Source organism: Choristoneura fumiferana, chromosome 20, assembly GCF_025370935.1.
Source record: "Choristoneura fumiferana chromosome 20, NRCan_CFum_1, whole genome shotgun sequence".
Classification (NCBI taxonomy): Eukaryota; Metazoa; Arthropoda; class Insecta; order Lepidoptera; family Tortricidae; genus Choristoneura; species Choristoneura fumiferana.
Window position 1 is genome coordinate 9,577,285 of NC_133491.1, and position 11,215 is coordinate 9,588,499.

At 36.7% G+C, this 11,215-nt stretch overlaps 2 protein-coding genes across 2 annotated transcripts; one reads left to right on the plus strand and one right to left on the minus strand.

The window, feature by feature from the left end:
* Window positions 1-1,044: 1,044 nt before the first annotated feature.
* On the plus strand, window positions 1,045-3,583 carry LOC141439015 (uncharacterized). Its single transcript, XM_074103126.1, has one exon. The coding sequence runs from the start codon at window positions 1,563-1,565 to the stop codon at window positions 2,823-2,825; it is 1,263 nt and encodes a 420-aa protein (XP_073959227.1). The 5' UTR covers window positions 1,045-1,562; the 3' UTR covers window positions 2,826-3,583.
* Window positions 3,584-3,617: 34 nt separating this feature from the next.
* Window positions 3,618-7,874, minus strand: LOC141439016 (putative glutathione-specific gamma-glutamylcyclotransferase 2). Its single transcript, XM_074103127.1, has 3 exons — window positions 7,585-7,874; window positions 5,691-5,919; window positions 3,618-3,876 (listed from the first exon to the last, which is right to left on the minus strand). The coding sequence occupies exons 1-3, from the start codon at window positions 7,717-7,719 to the stop codon at window positions 3,689-3,691; spliced, it is 552 nt and encodes a 183-aa protein (XP_073959228.1). The 5' UTR covers window positions 7,720-7,874; the 3' UTR covers window positions 3,618-3,688.
* Window positions 7,875-11,215: the final 3,341 nt, after the last annotated feature.

Here is an 11,215-nt window from a genome sequence, read left to right on the forward strand (position 1 = left end):
CAAACACGATTTTTTTTATAGAAACAGAAATTACATCCGTCCTTATATTAATTTCCACTAGCGGAAGCTCGCGATCGCGACTGCGACCGCGTTCATTTATCGCCATTCCGCGGGAACTATGCAATTTTCCGGGATAAAAACTATCCTATGTCCTTCACTAAGTACCGAATTTTATCTAAATCTTGGATTTAGACGTGAAGAGAGAACAAACAGACTTACAAACTTTCGCATTTAGAAATTTATACTATTAGTGGGATGTAAAAATATTGCTACCTGCGTCGCTAAGAGACTTAAGTTTGTAATTCTTTCAACATTGAACTTCCAGTCAGAATATTGTCGTGAGTGAAGTATTTTTTTTAGTTTAGTAATCAGCTTAGAAGTTCGCGCCATAACTGTATGCAAATGGAATGAGATCATTGTCTGTCAATTCGTATGGAAATGACAACCTTCACATTTTAGCACTTTTGTCTTCTTTCGGACATTCAAGTATCAACGTGTTTGTTTTGAACTACTATGAAGAGGCGTCGGTTAGTGTATAACCAATGTTAATACGGAAACGGACCTACTTACAACAAAAAATCTACCCTCAAAGTTCCGTACGAAATAATTGAATTTTTAGTCTAATAAATGTGTAAACGTATTAATTTTTATTTACGAACACAAGGGCATCAATTACTGAAGGTTAAAATAGATTACTTCGAATAGATAAAACTAAATCCGTAAGAAAAATACATTTTAAAGGGTATCTACACTTTTTGCTGTTATTTAAATATTTAATAGTTACCTACTACGTGCACATTCCTACGGGCAAATAAATATACCTATGTAGGTACGACTCGATAATTTGAATTTACCTAACTCTAAAACTATGTAATAAAAAAAATGGATTAACTATTCGTAGGTAGGTACTGAACTAGTAAGTGTAAATAGGTAAGTATTTAATGAGCTATGTAGGAAGTAAAAATAAACAAGTTTTTAATTCAAAAGTTAACTGATCTTAAATTAGTGCCGAATTTACCCACAACCTACAAACTGTATTCAATCCTTTAGGTAGGAAGCAAATATTGACTCTGCTATTGATAGACTTAATGCGTCGAATAGTAATTAACAATGAACCGCTAAGTAGGTCTAGCGTATTTGGGGCATTTTGCCTTTTAATATTCATTATCATTACATAATGAGGCGAGCGCGCGCGCCGGCTCCGCGCGGCTTTCACTCCTCCCGCGATTAATTGCGAAGACGATTGTGTACGCGCGCCGCTTCTATTTACTCAACTGCTTTGCTCGCCGAAAAGATAAAGAAACTACCCAGGTTGCCTACGTTATACGACCAATATCTTATCGCGAACACTCAATTAATCAGTCACCATATATCGCGAACGGCTCGCCTTATACGGACGATTGGAGCAAAACTCCTTTATTGTTAAATTAAATTTTCTAAACGCTTTTGTGGACGCGATGTTACCGGTGAAGTCATAATGTGTGCCGTATAAAAATAGAACCGTGCGTTTACAGGAAAATAGTGTCAATAACAAAAGTGTTGCGGTTTGTAATCGAACAGAAATGGCGGCCAAGTCGCCTACGTTGAGTTTGAAGTCGCGGGAAATCATCGGAGTGGATCAGTTCAGTCAGCGCCGAGAGGTGTTCGACAAACACGACACGGTGTTCCTTCCGCTGCCGTCGCCGACCAACCTGGCGCCCTCTTACCGCGAGGTGGAGCCCATAGTGACGTCCAACCACGGGAAGACTACGACCAATTTTAAACGTAACGCTCCTGGATATTCAAGCATGAGGGAATCTCGGACGGACGACTCGGAAGTCTTCGAGTTTCGGACAAGAAAATACTCTGACAACTTTACGTCGGAGCTGAATCAAAGCGACGATGTGGATTACAGGCGGAGCATGGCCGACAGAACCCGAAGGCTGTCTAAGTTAAGAAGAGATTTTTTAACTTCTAATCTACACGAGCCCACTAATGAAAGCCCGTTCGCTCGTGTCGGTGTCCGTGCGTCTATGCCGGTCAGAAGTGGGACCATCAACTATAAAATTGAAAGTCCTAATCTGTACAAATTCCCGTTTGCCGAACCCTATGCCACTCCACCTCCTGTTCGAAAGGTTGTTGTAGATTTAGGCCCAACCGAAGTTGATAATGGGAAAGAAAATCAAGATCCAGCAACATTTAGGACTAAAATTGTGAGCTTACCAGACACAGAAGCTTTGAAAAAACTTGACCACCAGAAAATGTTTGAAGAGCTGGTTAAAAGGTATTCTCCACAGCGCAAGCCAGTTGACTGGAAAATACCCCCGACAAGACCGCGTATAGTGGATTCAGTTCCTAAACTAACTACTCCTAGCATGGCTAGTGTAGACAGTGCAGACAGTAAGAAATATTTAGAGGATAAGATCACCAAACCTGAAGATGAGGATGTGTTCAACAATAAAACCGAAACTGAAGTTAGTTTAGTTATTGAAGAAAAAGCTGAAGATGAACCAAAAGATATAGTGCACAATGGCCCGGAGACTGTCATTGCAGAAGCAGAAGAAAAGTTGAATAACCATAAAGAGAGAGACTCCAAAGTATCCCTGACAGAGTTAGCAGAAAAGAATGATGAAGTACCCGAATTATCTATATTTAAACGACAACTTAGTAGAGAATCTGCAAAGAGGCCACCCATAGATAATATAATAGACTTAACAATCCCAGACTTATTGGAAAAAATGACGGTAGAAGGTGATGACCTCGAGCATAAGATAGACCTGAAAAAAGTGAAGCGAAAGAGAAGCTTCTTGGATAAACTTCTCAGGCGTAATAAAAAGGAAAAGTAGTTTTATACCTAATGATAAATAGATTATATTGTGTAGGTAGTTGATGCAATGTATCACTTAAATACACCTGCCAAAGACTATCAAAGTTGATTGGTGATAAAGATATGACGTCAGTTTACATTTAGGAATATTTTTTAGAGAACCTGTAGTATTTTGATAAATTATTTATGTTATAATTAAGCCGCAGACTTCCTCTACTCGACTTTTTATCTAAATGCAATGGCTGGGTTATCAAATAGTTGATAAAAAGTAAGTGCCATGTGACACTCCCTATCTACCGAATTCTTAGTACCTAACAACAACTTAACTATCGTAAAGGTTGGGCGTATTATAAAAATGAGTCCGACAACTAATAACTCTTAATATAACAATGCTCCTTAAGGACTAAGGGCGTCTAACATCGTAAATTGATAGACGGCAATCTATATCACGGCAATATATTATATCATGTTTATTGTATGGATTTTTCTTTACTGTTCTGTATAGAGTTGCTCAGCCATGGCAACCAAATTAAATTGAATTATGTATGTACTACAAAAGTAGTATAAGGAATAATATTGCTAAACACTCCATAATTATAATTTTATTTATGTTCAATGTACAATGGAAGCTATTATTTCTTACTTCCTTCCCGTTAATTAGGTAACTCTATATTTATATAATTTTTATCGGCGGTATTTTATGTATTACACGTTTTGTATTCAAGTTTAACATCATTTTAATTAAGTTATTTTGATAAATAAACGTTTTTCACAGAACATATTTTTTCTTCCATTTTAATTAAAAAAAAAAAACATTTTAATAAATAAATTTTATTTCAAAACATGGAATATAATATAATTTCACTAGCTTTTTTATCACATTCAGTTGATTTTTATATCTGGATCCATTTTTCTTACCTCGTTTTCGAGTGTAAAAAGATGATCATCTTTAGCGTCAGATACTAGTTCCCTCATGGCCATGGCGAGATTATATAAATACTCTTTGTTAGGACCACTAGGGCCTTTGCAATTAACTATCTGCTTAGCTATATCTTCTATTGGAGCTGGGCCTGCAACAATCAAAGTTTTATAAACATCATTCAGTAAACCGGTTTTAGTTCATTTAATAAATAAGGCGATATTTTGTGGATGTTCTTAGAGCGCTTTCTCATATAGGCGTTTTTGTCGCGCAACTGAAGGTCTACTCCGAAGCACGAAACTCGAAGTTCGTATCGTACCGTCCCTCTCGCTCGCGTATTAAATAGTATATGTGTTAGAGGGACCGCACAACACGAACTTCGTGTTTCGTAGTAGCTCTGCTGAAGCGTTGCACAGCTAGTCCTTGGCTGTAGCGCGGCTAAGTCGCGACGCCGTCGCTAGCGACAGCCGCGCTTCACAGTATCCGCCACCGCTAGGTCGGAGCGCTGCAGTCGCGCTTCTGTCGCGCGACCATCGCGCGGATGTCGCGCTGCAGCAGGGCTACTACGAAACTCGTAATTCGAAGTTCGTGTCGTGCGGTCCCTCTCGCTCTCGTATTAAATAGTGTAAGTGTCAGAGGGACAGCACGACACGAACTTCGAGTTTCGTAGTAACCCAGCAGCTACGCTACTTAAATATGTACGGATACGAGTAGCGCTACAGTCGCGAGACAAAAATGCCTATTTGTGAAAGCGCGCTTACCATGTGGGAGTGGAGTAGCAGCATGAATACACATTTTTTGCATAGATCGATCGATGTATCGATCATAAGGGCGCGGTTGAGAAAAGTTATTAGTTTATAGTTCGCGTTTTACTTGTTCTATAAACAGATTTGAAATTTTATTTTATAAGACAGCAGTAATTATCCTAATTAAATGCTATATGCATAGATGTCTATTAACAGTTTTAATTTTGGTTCTGTTTCCATACAATAATCAAAAGTTTTAATTAACAAAAGTAAAATTAACTTAAATAACACAATGAAACTTTTCTAATGTGATGTGATGTGAATTTTTGGGTTGCAAACTTAAATTTAAAAAAATAATTAAATGCCATGTAAAATATGTATACCTATTTATGTATTCTTATATAGAGCAAAACTTAAAAGATACATCAAAATAACTGAACCCATATCATTCACAGTTTTGTTTCATCTATTTGATAATAAAATTGATGAAACTATATTTGTATGAAAGCATGATTTCCATATAACATAGTAATAAAAAAAACAAGTGCTCCTCTTTTGCTAGTCGCAATATGGTAAACTCAACTCTTTGTCCATATACACAGAATATAAAATCCCTCTTGAAACAAAGTCATGTGTAACTATACAATGTAGTGCACAGTGCAGTTTCTCTGATAAGTCAATATTGCTGTACACATTTAGGTAAATAGGTAATAATAAATGTACTGATATCTTGATAAAGATAACGTAGCTATGAGTACTTATTATTAAATTTTATTTGCGATGAGGAAGCAATAAACAATTTTCTCCTTTTAACACTTACTATAATTTAGTTTTCTAGATATATTTTTTCAGTGTACAACGGCAAAACCTACTAGACACTGGCAAATTGGCCTCCAATGGACAGACCCATATTTAAAAAAAAACCCTTTTACTGCCAGCAACAAAAATTACTACGGAAAATAAATAAAATATTTTATTATGGGACACCAATTTACCTAGTCCCAAAGTAAGAGAAGCTTGTGTTATGGGTACTAGACAATGGATAAACATACTTACATAGATAGATACATACATAAATACATAGTACCTAGGCGATAATGATAACCAGCGTTTTCCCAGAGACAAGACTGACCACTGAAAAACAATTTCAAATTCAAATGCCAGATTTGATGGTGTGAATGAAGCTGTGGTTAAAGTGACATCTCTATTTACATTATACCTGCAAAAGATTCATTATCCTCAGTAGCAACATACAATGTCAACTCAAAAGGTTCATGCATCTCGTCTTTAGGATGGAATGTCAAAGTTTTCTTGGAATAACCATTCTTTTCTCTGAAGTCCAAGTATTTGGTCACATGTTCTATGTCTTCTTCTTTGATCTTGTAAGCTACGCCCCATACAGTGCTGTTGGGGTTGTTGCTAGCTATTAATGTAACTACCCTACCAGGCTGAAAAAAAAACCAGTGTAAGTACATCTTTTCATTTGTATGTATGTCAGGGAAGACCCTTATTTCAGACCTAAAGATATCATGTGGGAGGATTTGGGTATTTGTGCAAAAGAATATGATGGCACTTGAACCACAATCCTACTAATATTATAAATGCGAGTTTGTGTGTGTGTGTGTGTGTATGTTTGTTACTCCTTCATGCTAAAACGGAATGACGGATTTGGATGAAATTTGGTATGTAGATAGCTGAACATCTGGAATAACATATAGGCTACTTTTTATCCTGATGTTACAATCTCGAAATAACAACCGTTGGGCTTAGAGTTACGAAGTTTGGCATAGTGGCTTTTAATGCAATGTTAAAAAATTGTAAAATCCCAGAATTTCAATTCAACTGCTGTATCTAATGATTTACGCGTGCGAAGCCGCGGGTAAACTCTAGTTTATTATAAATCAGAATAGACCATAGTAGGCACTCACACCAAACCCAGACCGTTTATTTATTTATTTATTTATTGCAACCATGGTATTTATAAGATATTCTTAATTATAGCCAGTACAAACATGGACCCTACAAGGGCGTAGCAACATTTATATTTATTAACATAATTCTTTTATTACATATTTATAAAACATTAACATATCTTACATCTATACATATCTTACATTTATTATACCTACTTATATTATTTAATATTCCATAAATGTGGATCGCCTAGTTCCTATTCCATAAACTCCTGAAGAGAGTAGGGAGAGGGGAGTAGGGGGGTCTATGAGATATGTTTTAGCTTATTGACAAAAGTCATATAACTTTCTTCTTCAGCTATAACTTTCGGAATCTTCTTGAAAATTTTTATAGCCATTGCATGTGGGCCTTTCATAGTATTTTTAATTTAGCTGGAATGGCCATTACTAATTTATGCCTATTGCGCAAGTTATGCTCTTCTTTATATATGTTTTTAGGTTTATTGTACAAGTTTTTGTGTTTCCAAACAAATTTACAGATTTCCAGGATGTATAGTGAAGTTAGTGTTAAAAAAAAATATTTTGAAAAATATGGTCTACAGCTTTCACAGTTCTTTATATTAGTTAGTACAGTTATGCATCTCTTCTGCAATAAAAATAGGTCTTCGACATTTACACTATTGCGCCACAGTATTATACCGTATTGGAGCCATGCCTGGGCAAAAGCATGATAAGCGCAGATTGCGGTTTTTAAGTCAGTGTTTATCTTTATTTGTCTGAGTGCGTAAGCAAATCTAGCCAATTTAACAGCAATGGTTTCAATGTGGGCTTTCCAGTTAATGTTTTCGTCTATATTTAAACCAAGAAGTGTGCAATTCTTTGTGAATTCAATTTTGTTATTTTGGTAAAAATAATCAATTTTTAAAGGTAATCTCTGGTATGGTCTAAATTGAATCAGGTTAGTTTTTAGCAAATTTACTTTAATTTATGTTGTCTGTATTACCTACTTATTACTAGTAGTTACTGTTCGGTAGCGTGATTGAATGTATGTTTTCGTTGGTTTGGGAACGGGCCATAGTATAGTGTTGTAATCAGGATTTAAATTTTGATTATAAAATAAAATAATGCAAAAAAGTACCTAGTTAAACAGAAGCAAACATTGTATCGAATCAAGATACAGCCAATTGAATGGGTACTAACCTTTTCAGGGACACCTCTGTGGTCAACGCTATGTTGATAAAATCTTCTAAGATATCCATTAATATAACCTACAAGTTTTTTTTCGTAAGGAAAATCAACCTTCCATATTAAAGATCCGTAACCAAACACCCACATTGTTGTTTGTTTTATGAATTTACTCTTTTTTCATACGGCAGCAACTATAATTATTTTAAATGGTTTGACTGAGCTCGATCAAGCCAAGTAATATCAAACAAAACAAACATATAAACAAACAAACCTGTCACCCTGCCTGACTTACATACATGACAATGACAGGAGACAGCAGGGCTACTATGAAACTCGTAACTCGAAGTTCGTTCGTATCGTACTGTTCCTCTCACTCTCGTATTAAATAGTATAAGTATCAGAGGGATCGCACGACACGAACTTTGAGTTTCGTAGTAGCCCTGCTGTTTTCAGTTTTGACAGTTATTTTTTTATAAGAACGAAACGTAAAAGAAATAACGTATACATACGTACACAAAACGCACGGACATCGGATCGGTTTTTTTTATTATTATTTAACCGCCTTTTTTCAAAACAAAGTAGCGGCGATATATTTATCTCTTTACATACAACTAGTGGCGGGCAGCAAAGCGATTTTAGAAACTAGGTATGTTCAGGTAATATTTGCTATTAACAAAGTAAAATAAATATATTACATTCAAGTGCACAAAGGGTAAGTTTATGCATTTATGACGGAACAATCATTTTTAAACGTTTTTCCGGTTTTTATGGGAGTGTTAGTGTGTCAAAATATGACAGTAAATCAAAATGCATTAATTCAGCAGATAATTTTCGTAGTCATAAATAACGAAATTTCATAAACAATTCTACCACCCGCAGTGGAAATGTTAAAATAACTTGTGATTTATGACTATTTACTCCTATCAACATCAAACGGCCATACCAATGTCCAGGATAGCCCAGCAACTTTGTGATGAAATAGTGGAACCTGCTCATGCAACATCATCGTCTAATCATAATGGAATACATCAGGTGTCCAGTTTACCCCATATAACAAAAATATCACGAGCAGTATACCATTGTCCAAAGTTAGAAGATCACGATGGGAAGCCGAGACCTACTAAATCAATCATTATCGAAAAAAAGAAAATCGTAAAGAATCTTGGGCCCAGAAGTTCAAATGGGAGTAAGAATATCTTAAACCGTTTCAAATCATCAGAGATACTTTTAAAAAAGGATCTTGCTGATATGGCTGTTAATACGAATATGTCAGGGTCATTCCGCTGCGATAACCACTGCAATACGCTAGTGCGTCAAAGAGCACTCCAAAATAATAGTAATTGTAAGTGTAGTAACAAGCGCCTATGCAACAAAACGAATCCTGTTATTCCTAAAAAATCATATAGTAAGCATAGGCTTAAAGATAAAGCTTGTGCGCAAATGATTGAAACAAAAAGTTGCGGTACTCAATTTCTGGAAAATGTAAAAAGGGAAAATAGTACGGTCAGATTCCAACCGTATGGTATAGCGACACAAACAAGTATTTGTGCTCCTGCCAAAATTGAAATAGGAATGCAATCATTGACATGCCCAGATATTAGGTCACTAACTCCTATGAAAAAAATAGCATTTAGACCATTCCAGGGATTGGATAACACACTTGAAGCTAATGCGAATGCCGTGACCACTGCTCGAAGGTGGGCTCTGTCGCGATATCCCATATTGGGTCCCGATTTCTAGGTCACATCTGGAATTGCAATACAACTCGTATTTACTTCACGCTTGTCTATTATTCATTTTCTTCCAGCATTCTAACCTCCACCAATTTACTACTTACACTTATTTATTTTTAGAACCTAGGTTCTCTTGACTTAGTAATTGGGCTAGTCTATGTTATATTTATATTATATTTCATATACCATGTCTTTTTAACTACTTTTGTTCACTGTTGTGCTAATAAATTAACTTCTGCAACTGGTTTTTTGCAACTTGTTTTGTTTTTGCTGATGAACTTTATGGAGCAAGGTCCCTTTGCCATTTTTAAGCTTTAATTCAGAAAAAATGCTAATTTATAATGACGACTTGCAAAATATTTAAACTGCAGGTATTTCAGTCTAAAAATGTTTACACAAGATTTGATAGCAAAATTGGATTCTTATACTCACAGGCGGGACTAACTATCTTAGTCCTAGAAATTAAAAAATTGGTGTGAAGGTAGCTCTTTCAGCAAGCAATAAGAAATCTGAAAATCTTATTTTTTTATGGCAGTCTGTCGATATCAATAACTATCTAAAATGACCCCACACTGCGTACATTTTGCTAAGTAGAGGTGTTCTGCTAATATTGGGTATTAATAGTAGATACCTACGACCTACCAACAAATTTCAACGAAATCCTCGGCCGGTTTTTTTTAATTTGCCGCCATTTCATGGAGCCATGACTCGCTGGTCTACAGGGCTACTACGAAACTGTAAACTCGAAGTTCGTGTCGTGCCGTCCCTCTGACACTTATACTATTTAATACGAGAGCGAGAGGGACGGTATGATACCAACTTCGAGTTTCGTAGTAGCACAGCACGGCTACTACGAAACTCGAAACTCGCAGTTCGTGTCGTGCGGTCCCTTTGACTCTTATACTATTTAATACGAGAGCGAGAGGGATGGTACGATACGAACTTCGAGTTTCGTAGTAGCCTAGCAGTTGGGAAGCTTCGATGGCGGGATGCAGAATGTTGGAGTTTCTATTTTTTGCTCAATAGAGGGCGCTAGCAGTGGCTTAGCGCAGCTTAGCGCTTAGCGTGGCTGGGTATCATATCAGCCGCTCGGGGCGGAAGAAAATTTTACCGCCTTCTTATTTAGGTAATAAAATATCATGGGACTCTTGACACCAATTGACCTAGTCCCAAACTAAGCAAATCTTGTACTATGGATACTAGGCAACGGATAAACATACTTATATAGACAAATACATATTAAATATCCAAGACCCGAGAACAAACATTCTTATTATTCATACAAATATCTGCCCAGGCCAGGAATCGAACCGGGACCTCAAGCTTCGTAGTCAGAGGGGCTACTACGAAACTCACAAATCGAAGTTCGTATCGCACCGTCGCTTTCACCCGCTTATGACATAAGCGACAGCGGAACGGCAACATACGAAGTTCGAATTTTGCACTTCGTGGTATAGGGCCAGCGGGGCTACTACGAAACTCGAAGTTCGTGTCGTGCGGTCCCTCTGACACTTATACTATTTAATACGAGAGCGAGAGGGCCAGTACGATACGAACTTCGAGTTTCATAGTAGTCCAGCTGGTTCTCTAACCACTTGGCCATCCGGTTGTCAAAAATTTCAATTTTATTTTAAACTTCAAAATATCAAGCGGTGTTGCCACTCGCTTCAATCAGCAAGATGTCATTATTGCACCATTCATTTATAGAAAGGGGATTCCCCGATTTCGTCACAGTATAAGTGTAGGTACTCATTCATTATAATCGTAATAAAAAATAAGTAGGTGCTCCAAAAATATTTTATTAAGGAATTTTGCCCCCCCGTTGCCCCTATTACACTACGCCATGAAGAAGAGAAGAGAGTCACTATATACGAGTAAGCAATGGGAATTCTCTGAGTGCGTCTGCGTTA

Coding starts and splice junctions, on each gene's coding strand:
- LOC141439015 (XM_074103126.1), top strand. CDS start 1,563: ATGGCGGCCAAGTCGCCTACGTTGAGTTTGAAGTCGCGGGAAATCATC.
- LOC141439016 (XM_074103127.1), bottom strand. CDS start 7,719: ATGTGGGTGTTTGGTTACGGATCTTTAATATGGAAGGTTGATTTTCCT. Junction 5,920..7,584: donor ACAGAGGTGTCCCTGAAAAG/GTTAGTACCCAT, acceptor TTTTTTTTTCAG/CCTGGTAGGGTAGTTACATT. Junction 3,877..5,690: donor GGATAATGAATCTTTTGCAG/GTATAATGTAAA, acceptor TGATTGTTGCAG/GCCCAGCTCCAATAGAAGAT.